Genomic DNA, 24,549 nt, shown 5'->3' on the forward strand with positions numbered 1-24,549 from the left:
GTTGAGGCTCTTGGTACGACTCTATATACCGCTGTGCCATTTCCCCACTGGCTTAATTAAAGGCTTAAAACAATGCTCTGTTAATAGGGCAGCCCTTCAGAGCAAACATCAATTTTTGCTCCTCTGCTGTCAGGCGCTAAAGTGAGATGAATTATCAGGGAGATGCAAGCTAGAGAGCCGCATATGATGGATCAGGCACTGCCCTCTAATCACCGCTTTTTCATTTCCTCTAAGAATCTGTTTCATTTGCCCATAAGACAGATATGGAGGCAGGGTTTGGGAAATCTCCAGCTCCTAGACTCAGTGATAGATATCACCTGTAAACTTTTTGTTGACTGTTGTTCAGGCTGAGAAATTGTTTCAGTAGATAAATGAATTAAGATTGACGGCTCAGTTGGCGGCCATTAAATGACTGTTTCCATAAGCGTCATGAACAATTTGGTCTTGTCCTTCTGCTGCTTCATCATCTCCTGCAGTAGCTCAGTGAAGAGGCTAAAAGTTATGGTTCCTTTCAGTTTGAGGCCATGAGATTAATATTTCCTTTTATAGATTTAAAAAAAAAAGCCTTGCTAGCATGCACAATGTTATATTGGAGAGATTGATCAGTAATGATGGTGCTCTATTATCAGCACCCAGCTCACTTAATGAGCTATCATTATGTTAAATTACATAAAAAAGATGGTTAACTTATAATTGGGTAGTATTTTAATTGGATGGGCTGCTTGTCTTTTAGATACTTTTGAGATATGTCGTCCTTTTGATCCGAGCGCTCTGTGATACCATTTGCGTTCTGGCTTTGGTTGTCTATAATTTGTTCCTGATCATTTGACTGTAACGCAAACTATCCATCTCATTACTGTTTAAAAAATCAACAGCCAGAAAAAAATGTTATTTAGATATAATACAAAGTGCAGATCACTATAAATTCTTTCATCTGTTATCTTAGCTTCAAACAGGCTTTGGATTGTGAGATTTGTTTTGCAAAAACCAGCTGATGTACAAACCTTTGACATTAACTTGTGTTGTGTTATGAATTTACTTTTGCTCTACTGTTACTTCTTATACTTTTACATTCTCTTCACCAGAAATAGCAAATGCCAAACTGTTGTTTTTACATTTTTCATCCTGGTAATAGTTTTTTTTTCTAGCCTACACTGCTTCAAAGAGCTTTCAGCATAATTCGTGATTTCAAATCCTTTTGATTTCAATTTTCATTAATATACAGAGTGTCATTTTACCCAGAATATTTATCATAAAATAACTCCTTTTTATAAAGTGTTTAGTTCAAATAATTTCAGCCTTCGAGTTTGAATACAAACCCCACAAAACATGCCGGACGTGTCACATAATTAAAGTGACCCTGTAACTAAAATGCAAAAACATATATTTCATCATTTCTAAACCTTTTAGTTTCTATTCTCTTAGTTCTTGTTATTTTTTTGTGGTTATTGTTCTTCGTTTTGTTAGGCAAGCAGCCCAGTAAGATGCATTTTCTATCACTTCCTCCTCTGCAACTGGTCTGTTTGGTGCTCCTCAGTGTGTCACATACCTTCTCCCCTCTATAACAAAATCAGAAAAGATCGACCCACTTCTTACCAGTGAGGGACACTGTTTTTTCTCTTTTCTTTTTTGAACCTTTCTTCTCTAACGCTGCTTTATTCGACTTACTTCCATTCTTTTTCTCCCCCTATATGAAATAAAAGAGTTGTCATGGTAACATTACTGGATTCATCTCAGTGATAAAAGTGAAGAGTTTGGTTGGTTGGCCTCTAGAGACCTCCTGGTTCCCTCCAAACACACATCTCCATTGCTCGCATTACGCCTTAACAGCTGGTGTGACTCATGTTTCTGCCTCACATCTAGATCTTAATTGCTGCACAGAGAGCCGTCTGTATTTCTTTTGCTGGGAGGGCCTCTCCCTGTGTACCACGGCAATTTGGAAATATGGTTGCAAGATTCCTCACCTGTATTTAATTTTCCATCAGGATTTGCCAGCTGATCCTAGTGCCTCCAGCAGAAATTGTATTTGTTTGGAAGCTTAAGATCCATTCATGAGCAACAAATTACAAGAATAAAATCAATAGTAACATTGGCAGATATATGGCTGCGCTGTTGGCGGTCTTGATTGAATGTTGGTAGTGAGCTTTGGGGGGGCTTATGCTACTGTATGCAGCCTCGGAGCCTTATGGCAGTTCCCACAATGAGGCTTGCAGCATGTACAAAGTTTGCTGAAGGCTCTTTATCTTGGAGATTCATTCACAGTTGAACATAAAAAAAAGAACAAATGTGGGATATCCTCCAGCTCATCCAACCATTTGAGTCTGTATGGGCTAGGGTGTTGCTGGAGCATGCATCAGTGACTGCTGGCTGCTTTGAAGCTCCTGTGACATTTATTAGCAAACTCTAATAAACAGTGTTGGGTTCGTTAGTCAAAAAAACATTCAAGTCATCATTTTTTGGAGTAATACATTACTTCTTTGGAAGTAAAAACACTACTTTTTAGATTACTTTTTTTTTTCTCCACAGCATCATTCAATATCTGTTGCCAGGTAATTACCAGTTAATTTATGCATGTAGAGGAGGCTGATGTGTTTTTGTTTTTTTTTAAATGACTGCTTCTTTGTAATTTGAACTTCACCAGCATTTTATAAGGATTTTGTCATCAATAAATGATTGGGTGGTCTCCCATAGCTATAGATAGCTCATGTAACCTTTGCACTACAACAGTGCTTAAATAATTATTTGCGCTACATATACATATATTCATATTTTATATTGCATGTTTTCCCATATTTTGTTCCCTTTCATATATTTATATGGAGTAGTTACAGTCTTTTTATACTCAAGGAAAAAAATTCACTTCAATTTAATAAAGTCTAACCTTTTTCCACTGCAGCTGGCAACACTACCCTTATTTTGTTCTGCAGCTTCAGTGAGCATTGTGTAGTAACACATGAAGCAGCCTTTCACCTTGCTCCAGGTTCTGTTTAAGGTGGTGCTGCAGCTGACAGCAGGTCTCCAACAAGAACAAGTGCAACTGCAATACATATGAAGTACTTACGTAAGCATTAGGTAGTGTGTGTTTTTTTTTCTTTTCTTTTTTGCACACTGTCCTTTTAATTTTGTCCCATATATCTTAACCTTTTGGTCACTGAATTTTCAAACAGTAGTGCATTACAGATGCATATAATGTGTGATTACAATAAAATGTCTTTTTGTAATGGGTTGTGCTTTTGTCAATACCCCACATCTCCACCACTTTCCATAACCCAGACAAATATAACAGACACAAATGAACAAAACCACAACTTCCTTTCTGGAGGTAAAAAAGGCCAGTATCATCTATAACTCAGTATGTGGGAATACCCATCCATGTATCTACTCCCGAATACGATTGAGCAACAGAAACATTTTTTCCTCAGTTAGTAGCATACAAAGATAGAGACGGGCAAGAGAACCACTTCTTAGGCACTTCATACACTTTGTAGACTTTGTATGTACACTTGTCTCTTTGGTACTTTCTAATCAGTCTTAGTCTGAATGTGCTCTTCAGTGCTGAAGAACTGAGACTAACTGAAACTTACATGCCCTCACAGATGAAGGAGTCTGGTCCTCTGTGTGTCAGAGAAATATTTCCATTTTAATATAACATGGTTTCTGTGAAGCGTTACAGAGAGGAGAAGTGAAACCGTCAACAGCATTGCATAGCATTAAGGGAAGGCGAAGTAAACATGATGTTTGCATTTGAGGATTATTTTGGTGCCTTTGCATTATTATCTTATTGTTGTTAGCTATTATAAGCATGATAAATGTAAATGCAGTACAATATATTATATGGATATTAAGGCAAACAATAACCATAAAATCCAAGTAAAGAGGGGGGAAAAAATCAGAATTGGTAAGACAGGTCAGGTGAGGTAAGAACAGGAGTTTGTGTGTGTGCGAGCATCCCTTCTGCTCAGCTGTGTTTTGTGCTTTGGTAGGTCAGGCCTAATTAAAGCTCAAGGAGAAGTTTTCTAGCAAAGCCTTGTGAGGATTAACTACCATGAAGCAGCAATGTTATATCAGTTGCTTTAGAGCTGCTCAACCATTCCTCGCTTCACTGAGGTAGTCAAATTAAAATCCCAATCAGGAGTTTGTTCACGTGATGATAGATTATGGAAACATGGTGATTTCACTGCTGGTTAAGGTCTTTGCGTGTCTCGTGCAGCTTGCTTTACTGCCAGTTAGATAAGTGTCAAACAGGAAGACCTTACTCTTGGCCTTATTTTGAATTGTTCTTGAAATATGTTTCGTGCAAGATTTTGCCTTTAAATAAAGATATGCACGAAAAGGGTGCACTATAAGTTGTCTCATTTAGCCAGCATTCTACTTATTTTTGCAGACTTTAGAGATAAAGAGTCACTCTTCCTGCTTGTGTATCTTAATGCTTATCAGACCTTATATTCATTAAGCTGGGTGTGCTTTCATGCTTTCTTTTCAGAGTAATTTTAACTTCTCTTTTCATTTTTGATTAGCTGGTTGAGGTAAAACTGTGGGAACAGTAAATCATTACAGTATGCTTTTATTCTTCAAAAGTATTTAAGCAAATTCTGTAACTTTTTCTTTAGATTTCCTTTTAATTAGCCCCAAATCTTTTGTTAGATAACAACAAACATCTTCTCTTTGCCATTAGTGTCTTACTGGTTTTCTTTTGTTCTTGTATTGGTCTCTTGGTAGCTGATTATTCTTATCCTTTGTACAAATCTCTTGAGTAATCCATCTTTTTATGTGAATTTCTTGTGCAGTCTGTCAGCTGTAAACAGTACGAACTCTAGCTGTTCATATCCATGCCTTTCCAGTCGTCTTCCACTTTTTTTTTTTCAGTGTGTATCTGGCTTTGTCTATTCACATCAAAGGAATGACACTTGACTGGCAGCAGCAACCTCTTTTCACCTAGTCTTGCACACATTGCCATCCACTTATCTCTTCTCTGCAGCACATATACACTGTACTAACCAGAGGCAGGATAATGCTCTGCAAATGAATGACGGCACTTTGGGGACCTCATGGGTATTATAATCAGTGGAGACAAAGAGCTGACGAGCGGAGGGCAGCAGGTTAATGAGATCACCCATGAGGTGAGGGTGCCTACCTTTTTAAACCTGGGAGGCCAAGCCTGCTTCAGTACTCTGATCCAATCCAGTCAAGTCAGGTGGTCAGTGGCCATCAAAATCAAAGACAGACTCTTTCTGTCCGATCCTTCAATTTAAACTTGATTGTGTATTGAATGCACTACTTTCTCTTCTCCAGGGAAGTTTCGTGGCCAGCATGACTGGCGTACTGAGGCAGATGGACGACTATCATTATGCTCATCTGATCAGCACCTTTGGCAAGATAAGGAGTGATGTGGTGGTAAGTACACTCTGTCAGTGTTTCTGTGTCTGCTGGATCTTCAGGCCACATTGTCGTTTTATAACTTAAAATACTTGCCTGTGCTTCAGAATGATTTTGCTCTGTCTTATCTAGAAATCAAAAGTCAGATTAGAGCTTTTATAGAGGAAAAAAATACAATTTCTTTTGCAATAAAGTATGAAATTGAATTTTTCTTAGTCCTTGCACTTGGGCCGATACATGTATTGCACTTCCTCTTGGTGATAGTAGCTCCTGAGGGAAAATGATCACTTGTTGCAACCAACAAGCTGTGGAGGAGGGATAAATCTCGCAGAGGTTATGGGTTTCAGCTCAGAATAATTCTGCCCTCAAAGCAGCCTTTCTCTCCTATCTCCTGCCAGATTAGCATTCAGTTACTCCACTCTGTTTGCTTTTGCTCTTTGGAGATTTTTTTTCATTGTATGAACACGAATCTGAGTCAGGCGAAGCTTTATAAAACGCACACTGACAGATACGTTGGCATTGCTTGTAATTTGAAAAATCACTTTTTTTGTACTCGTGTGACTGAGTTGGCATGCACTGACATCCCATTCTCTCTTAAAAGCACTATTTATTTTAATTGCATGTTTTGCTTTTTGTTTTTTTATTGAGGCTTAAATGTAATATTTTCAGTGGATTTTAGAAGAAAATCCAGTTTGGGACTCCTTATCCAGTTCCCATAGCGGGGTAAGGAATCACTGTAATGAACGTGAATCTTTCTGCAGGTTTGTGGTACCTGAAGATGGTTCTGCTATGGGTCACTTATAGATCCTGATGCTGGCTGTAGCCCAGATGAGGATATCTTTTTGTTGTGTGGCGTCACTGAACATAACAATTGTAATCACAATTAATTTGGTAAGACGCATAAAAAGGGACATCGGCACCAGATGGCAATAGTAAACATGCACAGCTGTGTAGCGCTGGTTATTCCTTCCGGAGAAGAAAGCTGTAACCTGAAACAAAAAAAAGAATTTGCTGATGGTGCAAGTTAATAGGCTTATCAATATCACTGGCCCACCAATAAAGCACAGTGAAGCTAAACGTAATTACAGCCGTGTATTCCATTACATCAATGGGTTTATTTGATGTATTTTTAAGGCTTGTACAACTATTTCAGCCCATGTTCTTTCTGCTGCAACCCTGGTGATGTTAAACTGTCATGCAAACAATAATTTTTAAAAAACAAAGAAACTATATAAAGCAGTAGTAGGAATTGCTTTTAAATTGATATTAACAGGCAGTACATAAAATAAGCAACAAATGAAGTTACGTAAACCCTAGAGACGGATGTGTGTGGAAGAAGATGAGCAGTTTGTGAAATACTTAAGCCTGTCTACACGCCTAAATGCATTGAGTTTCTCCCGTGTGATTGGCTTATATTTGGTGAATCCAATAATCTTAGTGGTGAGTGCGTGATGCCTTTTAATTGTGACTTTGTAACCCTTAAAACATGTAAAGTTAGGGAGTGCAGACAGAGTAGATATGACTAATGCTATGTTTTAAATGGTAATGATCATTGTAGGTGTTACCCAGATATCTGATGAATATTAGTTGTGTAATATTAACAAAATACTGGATTATTAGTTTTGTGTGCTACCTGCAAAAGAGAAATACACGAGTCACCTTGACCTTTAAAACGAATCTAAAACCCGTTTCTGCCTGAAAGCCACGGACGACAAACCGTTCATTTCAGATTACTCTTATCTTGGAAGTAGGAAGAATAGCAGTTCTCATTTTGAAAACTTTCTCTCTTTTACAGGATTTCCTAATGGAAACATTTATCATGTTCAAAGATCTCATTGGAAAAAATGTCTACCCCTCTGACTGGATCATAATGAACATGATGCAAAATAAGTAAGTACGACACTGCTGGAAATGCACACGCAAACACAAACCATAAACTATACTGCTTTCAACTCGCTTCACTACGGTTGCTAAGGAACAGCAGTCGGAAGCGGGTATGAATATTTTCAAATGTTTTTCTCTTCATGCAAATATCGGCACAAGGCCTCAGCAGTGTAGCAATCAGATGAGCAGTCAGCGCAGCCGCAAACAATCACATGAATTATAGATGCTCTGGTATACGCAGCTAATCTCCAAACTTAGTCTCAGAATCTCTCTGCTTTTTTTGTGCTGTTCTGCAGCAGGCTTCTGGGTTATTGATGCAAACCTTTTTTAAATGCAATTTTAAAAATTTAAAGCAAAGTTAGATGCTTTGCAGTTTAGTCAGTAGTGGGGTTTTTCTGTAGCTTTCAGTTAAGTTTAGAGTTCTTTGTATATTTTGGGGGATTTCTTAGTGATTTTTTTAAACAAGGAAAGTCAGCATAGCCAACTGTTAGGTTTTTCTTTTTTAATTTATATAAAATATTCACTTTTAAAAAAACAAGACATCAGAATGAGTTGCTGAGCTCTATTATACAGTGATACCAAAACAGCTGCCAGATGAAATGCTTGAATCTTTTTTTCTTCTTTTTTTTGACAAAGAAAATTCTCCCTTCTCCACCATCATTCATGTATTATCATGATCGCTGGTTAAATTCTACATTCAAATTCCCCATGGACAGATTACTCTGCTAAATTTAGCATTATAATACTGTCTGAGTCCCAACTGACAGGGGAAACAAAAAGACAAGAAACAAAAGGCGTAGTTAGAGAGATGATAGCCAATGCAGATGTGCCAAAATCTGCCGTTCTCCTCGGATGGCTTCTTGATGCTGGCTTGAAAAGTAAGCTGATCCCTGTAGAGCCCCTTGGTGAAATCCTCACAGCAAAAATCAGCATGTTTACAGCCTGGTGCCTAAAGTGGGTTTGGACTCACTTTTTTTCACCAGGATAATGTTTTTGTAATTCATCTGCTAACTAGCTACCTGTTCTAGCTTCAGAAAACAACCTTTAAAATCTTACACACCACATGCACAAAACGGGCCACCTACACAATGCATGTAGCTTCCCTCTGCTTTTGTGCTGATATCAGTGGTAGAGGACGTTTTGGAGCTCTGTAGGACTTAGCAACCCACCTCTGTCATTTTATGTAATCTGAGGGACCAAAGATCAAGATCATCCAATACTGATTTTCAGTCTTGTCCCTTGTGTACAGAGATTTTTCCAGATTTCCTGGAATCATTTTATTATTAGTTTTATTTGTTGATGAGATACTTCATGCCAGTGGTACATCATTAAACATGAAACTGAAATTATTGCAAAATTTGTAGATGTAGTTTTTTGCAGATTGGTGAACCTCTGCCCATCTTCACTTCTGTTAAAATCTTCTTCTCCAAGATCTGCTTTTTATACCCAGTCATCTCCCTGACCTCTTGCCAATTAACCTAATTAGCTGAAAAATCTTCCTCCATCTGTTTCTTTTACTTTTCCAGCCTTTTGGTGGCCCCATCCCAATGTTTTTGAGATGTGTTGGTGTCATTAAACTCCAAATGAGCTCATATTTTTCATGAAATAGTAAAATGCCTCACTTTAAACATTCAACATGTTTTCTATCTTAAGTGATCATTGCATTCTGTTTATATTAACATATGTTAACATTTTACACAGCATCCCAACTGTTTTAAGAATTGCGAAAGTTTGTACTTTCTTCCACAATGCCATCAAAAATACCAGTTTTTAAAAGCATTTAAGGTAATATGCATCTCACACAAACAGAATTGTATAGCAATGCTTCGAGCTTAATCCTTTCGGGCACCTTGAAAGTGGCCATTTATGGCAGGTGCAGAGCTCATAGCAGCAACCTCTAGTTTACTGTGAGCAGTTTTCACCCCCTGCCCAATCTTTCTAAAACCATTCCAACATCATTGCCAGCGAGGACATTTGACTAGAGATTGCATTGCTTTTCAATTTAGATTCTTGTGCTTTCATTAGTCCGTCGGATTGCTGCAAGCCAGATTCCTTTTGGAATTCAGAACAGACATTGTCTGCCACCTGAGTCACATTGCTGAAGTCTTTGGCATAGCTTCATGAGCGTGTTCCCCGGTATCCCGCAGATGTGAAAATCACATCTGTTCTGCTTTAACCTGAGCAAAAATACCAGGGAATAACTCGGTGCTGGACCCTACTGAACCACACGCAAAGCACACCAGCAGTCGACGCCATGGTGTGTTGGTCTCACAAGCTTATTCACACACTCCATACCGATTGTGATCCTTTACTTTTCGGAGCAGCTTTGGGGGTGTGAGGAGCTTCACTGAGCAATTGAATCTAAGATCACACTTTGTAGCACGCGTTTGAATCTTTGATTCACACTCAGTCTCCTGCCTCAGCAGAATCTTACCCAACAAGCTTTTGCATGTTAGCAAATAGCTGGAAAGAGATTAATTCTGAATTCTAGTTTATATATTCAGCCACTTGCTGGAGTTAAATTGCTGTTCAGCTCAATGAAAAATAAGCTTGTCAATGTCTGGCTGATCTCACAGTCTTTATACTCGAGTCTGTTTGAATACTGCAGGTGTTAGCTTTGCCGCAAATTAGAAAAACTCTTTTATTTGTCGCCATCCTCCAGAATGTGTTTGATCAATGTTTTTTCCTGCTCCTCACACTGAGAACTCAAGGTGACATAAGAGAGCTGTAAATGTTTTACATTAACAATCTAACAGAAAAGGGAGTATTTGGTATACCTCATGTGCCCTTCCTTTTTTTGTTTTCTTTTTCTGAGTACAGGATTAAAGACAGACTAAATTCATAACATCCTCCACAAACTTTGAACCATATCTTTATCTCGATCTGTGTTCTGAAGTTACTTTGTGTTTTTTAACAAATAAACTTGGAGATTTCAGTCCTGGTGGATTAAAACTTTTGTTACTGGGGTTAATTATAGTTTAATAGTGCAGGTCAGACAGTTTAGGAAAACAAGCCACTATCATATTCATTCATAACTAGCCATTTTAAATCATTCTGCAAACTGTGATCTGAATTATGCTGCACATGGCATGAATCTGCCAACAATAGGGATACAACTGGTAGCTCACAGTTCTTCATCAGCTCACAGTGGCTAGTGGCTGCTGGGTCTTGTTCCATAAGCCCACTACCCCACAGTATCTAAAACTTATCCACATTTGAAAGATGCAGAAAATTACCATTCATTGTTTGGATGACACCTTTTGATGAACAAAAAGAGACCATCTATGTTCACTGTAAGCAGAGGTAGTGGCTTATAGCACCAAGCCTTCAGAGCACTCATGTGATCCCTTTCTAGTTGTTTCCACCAACATTTACAACTTCATGTGACCTCAGTGACCATGGACTTGCATTGACAGCTAAACCATAACCACCTGCTTTACAGGGGTTTCACACTTTGGCCCCGTGGACAGTAATGACCCATGGCTTTTTTTCCACACTGTGGCTCATTTGATGACTTGCATGAGTAATAGTGGGTCAGCAACTCTAAGGAAAAACTTCCAAGAGGACAGGAGGGGTAGGGGTTAAATGGAATTTCTAAGAGAAGCCATTTAAAGCCTGAAGATCTCACAGAAAACCCTTTTTTTTTTAAGTTAAAAACCCAAGAATCATTGTCAGATTGGTTTTGTTAACACAACAATAATTTGACGTTGCCTTTTATTTATCAGTCGACATGAAACAACTTTCCAGTTCAGCAGAACTCATTTATTTTATGTCCTTATAGCTGTCTGTTGGTCTCCACCAACCTCTCAACAAAGAAAGTCTTCCTCTTCAGCCTTATTCACTAGTTCATTTTTAACTCTGTCAGTCTGCTACTTTGGCAGGTTATGTGCAGTGGGTCTATTAGAACTTCTTGTCTGAAAAAGCTTCCTGCTGCTTCTGGGAATGATTAATGATAAAGGTGATATTAAAATATGCAGTGAATGTGTCATAACTTCAGAACAATTACCTTGTGATATTTGAGCTTTTTAGTCCTGAGGGCAACTGAAGATTATGGTGATATCTATCCATAGGTTCACCATGAATAAAATAAGGAATAAAGTGCTTTAATTTGCCATTCATATTAAAATCTTGGCAGTAGACCTTTAAAATAATTACTTTATTGCTGTTTTGTCAAGTGCTTGAAAATGTGTGCAAAACTCTCGAGCCGCCACTCATTTTTTGTTTTGTTTCTAAGGACCCTGACTTTCCTGTCATTAAGCAGTAGATCTCCTGGCTTTCTGAATGTCTTTTTCCAATTTTGTCTTTGGATGTTGGTGTGCAGTGTGTCCTTTAAAAAAGTAAAGGAAGATGGACAACTCGATGGCAAAAGTGGCAAATCTGAAAAAACTATCTACAGCAGAAAAATAAAGGAGGTCATACCAAACATTAACTTTTAAGTTCTTTATAAATAGAAAGAAATTAGGTGGCTCAAGACTTTTATACAATATATACCGCTGGTTCCTGAGCAGTTTGCACATGCCGCATTCAGCATGTGGCTCACCAGCACCAGCAGACAGCTCTTTCTTCTCCACACATCGTGATAGCACCACTAATGAGATGAGAATCACGTCCAGGACAATGTGCACTGGCAATGTTTTTTTTCAGCTGTAAGACACAGCACTTGAACAGCTGTGAATGTTGAAGCAACCAGAAGACTTGATTGAGAACAGATTGAGTAAAAATTGTTGATCAGCTGTAATTACTGCAAAAAAAACCCTCTCTAAACACTCTAAACTCTCTAATTACTGTAACAACAAAAACATATTTAACAAATTGGGTGATATATTTTTCAGAGCCATAGCTAAATCAATTGATATATTTATATATATATATATATATTTATTTACATTTTTAAAGGGCATTGTATATAGATAAAACCAAACTGTCTTCTGTATTTTTGCAACACACAATTGAATATATGATATACCCTTCATGTCTCAGAGGCCTACTTCCATCATATTTTAATGCTGTGATTTGAATTAACATTAGATGGACTTCTCAAAAGTTAATTCCACAAAATAAGACCAACGATTTGTGGCGTTGTGTTAATTGTGACTAAGAATAGTACTTTGAGATGAATGGGTTTTTTGAGAAGCTTGCAAGGCAGATGAAAAGATGAAAGCCTCAACAAGTTAAAGAAGCAGCTCCTTAACTCTAACCTACTCCATCACACAGACTCATTAGGATCGGGTTTCTGGAGCTGGATGGTTGCCATTTGGAGTTGACTAATGACTAAAGACTAATCCTAGTCCTTGAGGGCAGGTCTATGGGAAGAAGGATGAAGGGCTTTAAAAAGACTGAAACTGATGTTGTTGTCGCCTTTGTCCCCATGTATAAATCAGCACTCACCAAATAAAATAACAGTTCTTGTGGTTTTGAGGGTATCTGATTTGAAATCTTCTTGTTGTAAAGACAGTTTTATTTAACGAATGCTATTTGAAAACCTCTGAATTGATTGTGGTCTAGTTGCAGAGAAATTTTAGGGTTCTTTTAAAACATCCCTTAGTCAGTTTCAGCAGTTGTTGAAATTTTTGTTAGCCTTGAAATAAGGATGCTGTTTCTGTCTTTAAAGACAAAGCTCACACCTGGCACTGTCTTTATTTTTCCAATTGACTACACTGTGCAAAAGTCTTGAGCCATCCCTTGTTTCTTTACATCTTGCTTTCACAGAGCCAGACTTTCTTCTTGAAAATGTTTAAGTGGTCTTGAGCACAGTAATCTCTATATAATCTTCACTGTTTTGGTCATTTTAGTTAATAGTATGATGCAATTTCAAAGAAGATTTTTTACAAAGTAAAAGCAGTTGGTGAATAAATCTTCCAGTGTATGTCGTTACATAGATGTTTTATACCAGACCTTCCAAACACCCTGTCCACACTCTTTTTCACAGCATTAGTGTTGTCAGCTGAAAAGAAAGGTCTGACCTTTCCATAGCTTTCAAACCATGCCGCTTTGTTAAATCTGTGGAAGTTACGCAGTCACTCTCCGATGTTTGGTTTTTGTCTGCTTCCTCATTTGCAGTTTAGAATTAATGACATCTACAATCTGTTGCGGTGTCATTACATATGGTTTCATGATATAGTGTTGCCTGATGTACTGCATAATGTTATACTGCTCTATGCGTTAAAAACTGTAAGGTGATCTTACATCTTGATATACACTCAAGGATTTACTATTTACATGTCAGGCACACCACTCTCACACATCAGTCAGAGTACACTATTTGAAGTTTGTGTTGATGTCTGGCACTTTGTGTGTATCTGCTCGATGATCAGCCTTTGCCCAGGCCAGTTTTTGCCCATGGATTGCAGTATACCGGAGTGAAAGCCAGTTAGCCTTTGAATAGTGCCCCCTAAAGAGTGATAACACCCACTGTTATTTCTCTCATTCTGATTTTATCTAAGTCATTATCAAAACCCAGCAGGGCATCTTTTTGTGTAGGAAAACAGTACATCAGCTACTATACTGGAGCCCTAAGTAGGAATACTTCTACTTTGGAAGGAAATGTACAAGAACTACAATGTGGAAATACTCCATTAGAAATTACAACTATTAATTTAGTTATTATTAATGCTGTCAGCCTTAATCTTGTTAAAATGAAGTTTACACCATAACTGCATTAACGCGGCAAATCTCCGTTAGCGAGTTATCGCAGATCGCCCCGTGCGTGGGGCTACATTGCGTCAACGCGTTAGCGTTGTTAGCTCGTTAGTGCAGTTAGCTTGTTAACACGTTAGTGCAGTTAGCTCGTTAATGCGTTAGCACGGTTAGCTCGTTAACGCGTTAGTGTGGTTAGCTCGTTAGCGCGGTTAGCTTGTTAGTGCAGTTAGCTCGTTAACACATTGGTGCAGTTAGCTCATTAATGCGTTAGCTCGGTTAGCTCGTTAACGCGTTAGTGTTGTTAGCTCGTTAGCGCGGTTAGCTCGTTAACGCATTAGCGGCGCACAGTCCCACTCACGGGGCGATCTGCTATAACTCGCTAACGGAGATTTGCCGTGTTAATGTGGTTATGGCGTAAACTTAATTTTAACGAGATTAATGCTGAAAGCACTAGTTATTATATTTGAAAATAATGTAATAATAGTTCTGCTATATTGATCAAAAGGTATTCCCATCCTATTTAGAGTGCACATGGGCTTTAAATAGAAATTAAAGTTTGTACAGTGCATTCCTTTTTCACATCAGGTTTGTAGATGACTGGGACTTACTATTTACTTTTATTGTCAGACAAGAAAAATTACTTTTTCTCTGTTGTGTATAATGTAAGTATTGCTTAGTACTCTATGGCAGATGCTTCACTGGAGACATTGTGAATATGTTGCACCTCATCTATGTCTGTCCTCTCAGAACATAACTGACGTGTTTGTAGTACACCCGACGACTGCGCCTTTCGCACAATTACTTCTGTCTTTAGATCAACAATATGTCAAACTTAATAGCCTCATTTAATGATGTGTATTTATTTTGGCATTCAAAGGAGCACTGTTGCACACTGCACTCAGCATCAATTAAAAGCGTACCCATAGCATGAATGCCCATCTGCTAACATGCCCAGGCCCTATGTCATCTTTAAAACACTGATACGCTTATGGAACATATATTTCAGATCAGTCAGTATTTTATACTGAGTGAAACATTGTGGCCTGAGAAGCATTTAAGGTTTCATCTAATTTTCTTTATCTATATAGGCATATCAGTAGTTTTTAAACCATAAAATAAGCCAAAATGTTGAAAAAGTTTTCTTTTTAAAATCCGTTATAATTGTTTCATGACTCATTTGAGAAATTTAACTGTGCCTCATTATCTCATCATTGCTCAACATGAACTTTGCCAACACTGCCTGACCCCAGTTCACAAAGTTTCTGTGCTCACCAGTGTCTGGAGTTCTGTTGAATCCTGCTTGTATTACCTCATTAGTAATCTTCTCACTTCCTTGCAAAATTTTCCCCCGGATGAAAGGCAGCGCATGCTGTCGTTGTTACATCTCAGGTCTCTGTGTTTATAGGCTGCTGCATGGTTGATTGCTACAACACTAACATCATACTGCCTGGTGCTGCAGAGTCAAAGGGACTGCAGCTTTTTATCACATTATTTGCATAACAGACAGGCCCTCACTGGCCTGCGAGTTCATCCAGACAGATCTTTAAACACTGAGTTTTTTATCTGATAGCACCATGAGGGCCATATTTCAGTTTGTCACACTAAACTAAAGCTGCTTTCACACATAAACTGCACCCCTGAACTTTTCTCAACAGTAACCTGGCAGCGCTGTATGTGAGAACACAAATATCTCCCTCCATCAGATCAAACATTTACTTAGTCTGTACTCTGTACCAGTTTCTTAATACAGTCCTTGTGACATATGTATGAATAGCACATGCACATGCTGTCAATTCAAAGCACAGTGCTTTTCATTCATAAATAAATGAATAAAATAAAGTTATAAGAGACTTTTATTTTTTCCTGGAGGTCAGAGGATGATTTCAGTTCAGCTCACAGACACTGTGCTTTCTAATTTCTTTAAAGGAAAGGAACAGTTCCCCAGGCTTCAATAATGACATCTCTCAGGTCGTGTGTCAGTTCTTCCTGTTTTTTAAGGACATGACTTTCAGATACTGTTTGACTAATGTAGATAGTATTTTAGGCCTGCCACTTCTTCTTTTGCCTTTCACTTGTCCAATTGCCTCACAATTTTTAAGGCTTAATAAGTAAACAACAAGCAAAACATCCTTCTCCACTCCTGAAGAAAGAAATGTCTAAAGATACAGCAGGTGGTTCATCTTTTGAGTCTGCTCGAATGATTCATAGGTCAATGTCAAGTGGATTCACAAAAATAAATACATTTTAAAAATCCTTGTATTTAGACCACTTTATAAATCCCAATAAAGAATGGCGTTTAAAATATAAAGAGATGAGGGCTGGGTCAAGGCTTTGAATTACTTCTGTAATATTTCTAATTCTCATTTGATTAGCTGTTGATTGTTAGAACTTGAAATTATGACAAATTTTATAACATTTTCAGGCGATTACAAGTCACTACTTCAGATTTGTGAATCCAGATTTTGAGTTTTATATTTGATGCATTGATTTTTTTTTAATGCTGACACCATTATCCTTGTAGTTTTAAGAGTTTCTTAGAGAAGTGGTTTAAACATTCAAATGGAGTGGCGAAGTTTTTCCCTCATTCTGAATGTAAGGTCTAACACATGATAGCGATACTTTGACTCACCCCAATGATATTTCTGAGTCATTAAAACTTTCCTAGGGTGAGCTGTTTGGTTTCTGACAGCCTATTGGAAAGGACATCAATTTTAACCAGAGTCAGCTGCACTTTGTATTAGAGAAGTTGTCACACAGAAGAGAAAATTGGGTTAAAATATAATGACAGTTAAATAGATCTGATATTATATCAGGTATGTGAAATAAAGGTAATCTAATTTAATTAATTGGACAGATAATGAAGGTTTTTGACCTTGCATTATCTCAGAGCACAGGCAGATATGCCGTCTATTCAGCAAACCTATGCAAATAGCTCATGATCATTATCGGCGATGCTCTTTGAACTCAATTACCAAGCATGATCTGCTGATAAATTCTCATTAGCACTTAAGCTAGGTGTCTGTGCTGCAGATCATCTGACAGAGTTCAAGTCATTGTATCACAGCTGCAGGAACTTACCTGATTGTTATGTTTTTAAAGGCAACAATGGCATAAAAAGCAAATCCTCTGTTTTGCTGAAATGTACAGCACATCCATCATTCAGCAGTAATGGGGGTATTTTTCTGACGCTGACAGTTTGATGGGCCATATTTATTATAATGATACGGTATGTGTACTGTATCAAAATGACTGTGTAGGAGGTGCTGTGTTGCCCTTGCGCTGCCTAATTAAAAAGTTAGTGATGTTTTTGTCTTCCTAAGCAGAAGTTAAGGAGGTCTTGTGTTTTTTTTGTGGTTTTTTTTGTGTTTGTTTGTTTTTTGTTCTTTTGCCGATGATTAGAGGTACCCTGATTTTCCCTACTGAGCCTAACATGAAAAAAATGGGAAAAAAAGCAAAAGGACCAGCTGTTTTATAGGAATTACAAAGTTGTAGCAGTATTCCAAGAAAAGTATAAGTTCTTAGCCAAGTAAACACACAAGTCACTGATTAGTAGTAGTGTATATGCAAATCACCATTGTTTGTATTGTATTTGTAATGAAGTTATAAAGGACTGGTTTGTCACTGTCTGTCTTCATTTTGTTTTCTCTCTGTTGCTTAATGACTGACCATTACTGTTTTTTAAATCAGCCAAAGCTCTTCTACAAGAATTTGGCTTTTTTTCTTTTTTAGATTAAGCAAAAAAAGCTGTGGCACAACAGACCAACAGATGGTATAATTTACACTCAATGGTACTATGCAGACACTCATGATTCACACTCCGATTGCTGTGTCGATACAAAGGATATTCCCTGAAATCAATATGGCAATTAATTATAGACTGTACAGAAATTACTCATTTTTATGAATAATAATTCTTCACTGACTAACTGAAATACAGACAGAGATGAGATTTTATTACTCTATCACATTTCCTTTTAAGGACCATTATCTTATTATTGTTAGATATTTCATATCTTTAATGTCACTATATATATAAAATACACACACAGACACACACTTAATACTAAAGAAAATAGGCCTAAATTCCTTTAATCTTCTTTGAAATGGTCTTAGTCAGGAGTGTCTTAGTCAGAACCCACTGTGAGGGAGAGTATATTCTATTTTCATCCACCTCATTAGGTTTTTCACTTTAATTAATGGCAGGATGTGCTCACAGAGGAACTGTCCTGTCTGTTCGTTAAAGCCAATTATATGTCTGTGCAGAGGCAGACTGGTTGCTTCAAATAGGTTTTTAGATAGTGGAGTCTACAATATTGTGCGAACTTGTTTGTGGGAAGCAGTTCATGTTAGCATACGTTAGTACGATTTAATCACGTTTCAAGCCCAAGAAACTTCATATTCCCTGGATCATCATGCAGGTGTAGTGGAAACATGAAGGTAAGCTTTGATCAGAAAGGGAGATCAAAAAGGAGTGGTTGGGCACAGCTGCGTTTTTGCATGCCGAGCCATATTTTGCTGAAAACTATGAAGATCCCGGATATTCGTATTTTATTTTGTCGTTTGACCCAGCGTTTACAACTGCTTGCTACATCACTCATGTTTACAAAGCGGCAGATGTGGTGTTTAGGATATTTCATGCCCTGTACCTATTATAAACTCACCTTCATCAAAATTAAATGCAAACCACAGCCTGTGATTAGTAAATTTGCAATTACCATGTCTTGTTGTCCCACTAATATGTAGTTGGTGTAATGCAAATATAGGTCATGTAGGGCTGTAGTTGTGCCTGTAGGCATCCATTTAAACACTCCAGTCTGGCTTTTTCTTGAGTTTAATTGGAAAATGTGTCACTAATAACCCATGCAACTTTGAGTTGCATTAGTTATTGCTGCAAGCCTCTAAGAAATACATATGGAAAAGGGGAAAAAAACATTTAAGTTGTGTTATTTTAACGGGGCAATCCATAAACGTTTAATAAGCGCTTGTTTTTTGTTTTTGTTTATACAGTAGTATTCTTCACTTAAATTAATAGCTTAAATGGGGGCTCCCCAGTAAGCTACAAAATAATGTCATAAATTAGCCAAAAGCATTAAGCACTACGTGTTTTCTTTGCCCACACATGCAATGGAAGAAAAGCTATTTTAGCGTTGGTCCAGTGTTAAGTGTATCAACTATATTGGCATGTTCACAGCTGCAGAAAATTGAGTGAGGTGTGCAGAGAGGGTGCATGTGCTCGTGCAGACAGGGTGGTAATAGGCTGTCTCAGTGCTTAGGAGATGGCGGGGGTGTTCTGAGAGGGCAGAGAGCCAAAGAAATGGACTTCTAATGGCATATCCAAAGGTGTTCAATGACAGTTAACCTTTCCAGCTAATGATTAAGGTCACTCGTAATGTGTATCACACATCAGCCCCAGATAGCATTTAGTCACCAATGGAGATAAATGTGGAACATGAATATTGTATAACTTTAAAATACCCCGGGTCGTAGAACATTGCTGTTTTAACAGTGATGGTTATTCCTGTTCAAGGTCAGCTGTTTGGGGCAGTGGGAAACCCCGGCCCGGTCTGTACAGCAATGAAATTTCGACCTTCCAGCCCAAAGATTCTTACTGCCACAGAACTGAATTTTAAAGTCAGAAGCAGCTAATGGATGTGGATTTGCTAATTCCCACAATGAGACCCAGTTCCAGTAAGGATTTAGCTTGGGCAATGACAAAAGCAGAAGGCTCTCTCGGGGCTGCCTGTGGAGCAGATGTCTGCTTACCTGCCAGTGTCAGTTACACGAGCGTTACATCTTAATGCTGCTTTATTGTCTGCTCATGAAACCCTGATGCAATCCACTCAAGTGGCATAACAATCGTCCTTGCTTCACCTTGCCATTTTTATTCCAATCTGATATATCTTCATCCACTATTGCAGGCAATCAGCTGTTGCTGTTGTCTTATTGATTTGTAATTGTGCTCGCAATAGCTGAAGCAGGGACTAAGCTTGGAAAACCCTAAATGAAATGAGCCAGATTACTGAATTTGCTGTGTTAGACTGTTTTTTTTTTTTTTCTTGCTTGCTAATTCTTAGAGATGGTACACACATTGTTGTGTAGCAGGTTCTACCAGGAAATTAAGTTAAATAGCGGATGGACCTCTGACTCTGCGAGTAGCAGTCATAATTCCCCTCTAAAAGCTTCATGCCACTTAAGTTATTAACATTTAATTCTGCAGCATCACAGTGGATTAACCCATCAGACAGTGTTCTCATTAAGATCTACTCATCAAATGTTTTTTCACCGGTGCCTCTAGCCTACTGTACCTCAGTCTGTCAGAGAGAGAGATTCAACCTGCTTGGCTATTCTGGTATAAGCACACATTTGTTCACAAGAGCAAACATCCATTCTTCGTGATAGTGCATACTGTTAATATTTCTTTCTTTGTGTGGTCACAGCTATAAAACAAATGAGTTCATATTGGGTAACTCTGCAGTGAACAATGTTAAATTCATGCTGAGTTTCAGGACTAGCGCAGCACGTAGGGCAACAACAGGTAACTTCTGAAGGCAAAACTCAGATGAAGAAATAATTCACAAATATGAATTGCATCACATTAAAATACGTTTTACTTACTCTGCTTTTTTTTATTTTATTCCAAGTAAAGTGGGCATGACCTTTTCACTTTTATTGCCCCACTGTAGAATGCATGTCACATACAAGTAACATACAAGTTTGAAATCATTTTCATGTCCCTTAGTGATATGTCTGTCACTAAAGCTGGCCAAGGATGTGTTTGGATAGGCACCTGGGAAAATTGACATGTTCAATGGATACAGCCACAACCAGTGACCTTTGCATTATATAGTCTGTGCTCATCCAGGAATGGAGAGCGATTCCTCAACACCAGATATAGACACGTGCAGTCTATTCGCAGAGGGGTGACAGCTTGCATCCCTTTCAGAAGAAGCCATATCTTATGTTAAGCATCCTGTATATAGTTGTTATAGTTATGTTCTTTAAAATCTATTCCAAACACAATCTGGTGTTTATTTTTTTTGACTAGTATACATACTTGTTGAGGGCATCCTGCATTTTTTTTAACACGTTCCTCTTTTTTTTCTTTCTTTTTTTTTCTCTCAGATGTTTTCGTTGTTAAGCATTGCTGATCATTTTAATCAGGTGGATGTTTTTTCGGTGGTGCAGTTTTATGAAATAATTTTAGAAAGCTGAATTTCAGTAAAAAGCTACTTACATTTCTTTTATAGTCTTGAAAAACTTTTTTGTAAACAGCCAGCATAATCTTCTTATCTTTGCAGAGTGTTCCTACGGGCCATCAGTCAGTATGCAGCCGTGTTGAACAAGAAGTTTCTGGATCAAACCAACTTCGAGCTACAGGTAGGAACTGAACCATTGAATAAATATCTTGATATCAGCACTTCACATCTCAAGATAATGTTTTTCGTAGACAAGGCAGCACTGACATTTTAAGCACTATTACCCAACAGTTTTAGGAATAATTTTGTGGCATTTTTCTTATAGCCTGTAGTTTTATCTTGGGGCTGTTGGAGATGCCGCATTGTTGGATTTTCTGAATTGGAAAAAGATCACTGAAGACAGCAGACATAAGAAAATAAATAAATAAAAATTGTGAAGAGGGAACATCAATTACCCTGTAATGGCCAGCAATTTTATGTGCATTTCTGAATATTTTAACCTGCTCACCCTGGAATTGAACAGCTTTTTCTACTTGTTTTTTTAAATGTCTGAAATGTGGAAAAATGTTAATGTTGTCAACAACTGAACTGCTGTGAGCTTTGCTTTTAAAGCTTGGTCATTGTAACAGTCTTTTTCTACCGTTAATTGCATACAGCATTTGGAGCCGGAGGCCTCTTTATGGTTTAAGGAAAAAGCTGTGGGGTTTTCTCCGTAGCTTAATGCACATGGGTTGGGCAAAGAGAATTTAGAAATTATCACCATCATGAAGAGTTGTTTTATACTCATGCATGGGCTGGCAGTAAAAAAAAAAAAAAAAAGCCAGACACCATTGCACTTCTTTTAGCTTCTGTCATTGTCTGATGTAGTGTGTTCTCTAGACGATGTTGGCCTAAATCAGCGCCCTCTTCGTCCACTTGGACAGATTCCATCTCATCCTTACATTGCAGTGTAATGAAACTGCAATGCTTTCCTGCTCACGTAGCATAGTACTGGATAAGACTGTTGTTAGAGCTATTTCTTAAAAATGTCCAAACTTTGTAATATATTGGATTATTTATTTAATCCAGTCTGTTACTGTTATTGTTTTGGAACAACTGTAACCACACATTCTGAACTATTCTTTTGCTGCAATCTTCCTGTCTTTCCGTCTGTGTCTGGGTCAGCTGTGGAACAACTACTTTCATCTGGCTGTGGCCTTCCTTACCCAGGAGTCATTGCAGCTAGAGAACTTTTCAAGTGACAAAAGAGCTAAGATCTTCCACAGGTGAGAATGAACACTCTCAAAAAAACACGGTGCCCTAATTTCCCACCAGCACAGCTCGAGTTCCCTCCCCAGCATGACCATGACAAGGCTATGTATAATTCATCAGATAAACTATTTTCACACCCAGATATTGTCCAGTGTTGAACTCTCTCGCATGCAGTGCACAACAGGGCATTTTACACTGTGGTAAACCTGGCATTTCCCCTGACAGTTACCTAAGTTTTTATATTTAACTATGGGCTTAATTGACTTTATATTGGGGTAGCTGTTTGGTTTAAAGCCATTTCTGACCAATCTGAACATGTGCTTTCTCACATACATCCCAGCAGGGTGATATCTAAAAATGTTCCAGGTTGTAGTGCATGTGCAAACACGGCTTCCTGTGGTTCTGGCAGAGGCAGTACAGGCCTAATAAAGCTGTTTTAGTACTGCTGCTTTTCTCGACATTACCCAGCAGAGCTGTTTGCAAGAACACAAATGTTCAAATCAGTCACGTCGGACATTAGCTAGTGTTTACCCTTCCGGCCCCCCAAATACAGAGTCCCAAAAATCAGGTAACAGTTGTTGAATTCAGAGCGAGGCAGTGGGTGTCATTAGTCTTTGTCTCTTGCACACTGTACCTTGGCGACACCTTTGCCACCACAAAAAAAAAGTATTTCTAATGGTAAGAACATGGTTATCCTGCTGTTGGCTGCTACATGAAAGAAAGAGCCGTTATGAACAACATCCAGACTAAATTATTCTTACATTGTCCATGTTGTAAAATTGCAAAACTTTCAAGGCTAGGAAGAGGCATATATTACATTCAAATTGTAGTTACTGGGTAATGTTCGATATTCAGGTCATCACTCTTCTGGGTTTTTTTTCTTTTGTTGAAGACAGAAACTGAAGGCGAAATAAAATTGTCTTATTATACCGCCCATAATTTTTAAATAGCTGAACGTTTAAATCCTTGAAATTTAGACCTTTTTACTGCTTCTAAAATCTACTTAATTGTGCTTTCAGCTATAAATTCAGGGAGCTATTCATTTCCTGTTCATCCGGCTCCCTTTATCCACAAAGAGCCATTCATCTACATTAGTGTTTCTCAGAAACTGTGATAATGCATCCAAATGTGTAAATGTTTTCTGGGCAGACATAGAGCATATTGGCTCTCATCTTCATTTTGAGGAGCTTTTGACACTGAAATATACATCACGCTGGCTCACGCCCGACAGGCAGACTGCTCGTTTGTCAGTGCTTTATTATTGGCCGCGGTGAACTCCCAATAGATAATAAACAATGTTCTATGCAGCACAACAGCCAAACACAATGCAAGATCCAAGCCACCCCCACCAAGTCTTTTTCGATTTGTTCTAAGCAAAAAAAACAGGAATATTATCGGGATTGTCATTTTTTTTTCCCACAGTCTTTACAACTCTACCTGCACACTCTCTTTCTCCACCGTCCCGCCACCTACTGCTCAATTTTTTTAGCCTCTACCTCTCTGCATCCAGTATCCTTGTCTGCTTGTGGCTGAATTGTAAGCTTTCCCTGCAATACCAATTATTGTGCCTTGCTCAGAAGCAGAGAGCAGAGGGGTGAAATCAAAGATTTGTGAAGCACAGCTCTTTAGCACTTTGCATTGGCTTTTTTTTTTGTCCCTGCATCACACATCTACTAGTGCTGTTTGTGAAGTTCTGCTCCATTACTGGAGCCTGTGTAATCCTAATGCCATTCTCACACTCAGACCACCGAGGCACAGATAACAAGCTTACATGTCTGCATGCCCTGAGTGGGAGGATAAATATATCTATGGCAGTCTGGGTCTTATTTTTCTTAGTTTCAACCATCATTCCCAACACCCATTGTAATCATAGGCTGCTGATTATAAAAGATGGACGTAGCCACTGACGTCACCTTTGTGGATTCCTCTGTGGCTTTGGCTTGTTTTCAAGAACCCTGAGCAGTATTTGAGGGGAAACTGCATGGTGATACCATAGCAACTTGTCAGTCACAGACTTAAAACTACAAAATAAAAGCATAAACACATCAGAATAAATATTTACATAGTAAAAAGTGATAAATAAAGCAAGATTTGGGGTGATTTTCTAACAAATTTGCATACATTCTGACTTAACTGATAAAACCTCACAACTATAATAGAATCCTTTGGCAGAGAAAAAAATATTTAAGTTTTCTGTACAATA

General features: G+C 38.1%; 1 protein-coding gene across 2 annotated transcripts in view; it reads left to right on the forward strand.

Moving 5' to 3' along the window:
• The window catches only part of dock1 (dedicator of cytokinesis 1), a 197,304-nt gene that overhangs the window by 130,001 nt on the left and 42,754 nt on the right, over positions 1-24,549 (forward strand). For both annotated transcript variants that reach the window (XM_014332772.2, XM_005919498.2), the window contains exons 28-31: positions 5,293-5,394; positions 7,172-7,266; positions 21,198-21,276; positions 22,260-22,360. In XM_014332772.2, coding sequence (XP_014188258.1) covers positions 5,293-5,394; positions 7,172-7,266; positions 21,198-21,276; positions 22,260-22,360 — 377 coding nt within the window. The remainder of the gene's footprint in view (positions 1-5,292; positions 5,395-7,171; positions 7,267-21,197; positions 21,277-22,259; positions 22,361-24,549) is intronic.

The sequence above is a fragment of the Haplochromis burtoni genome, unplaced genomic scaffold (assembly GCF_018398535.1).
Source record: "Haplochromis burtoni strain Fernald_Lab_line unplaced genomic scaffold, NCSU_Asbu1 Contig_37, whole genome shotgun sequence".
Lineage (NCBI taxonomy): Eukaryota > Metazoa > Chordata > Actinopteri > Cichliformes > Cichlidae > Haplochromis > Haplochromis burtoni.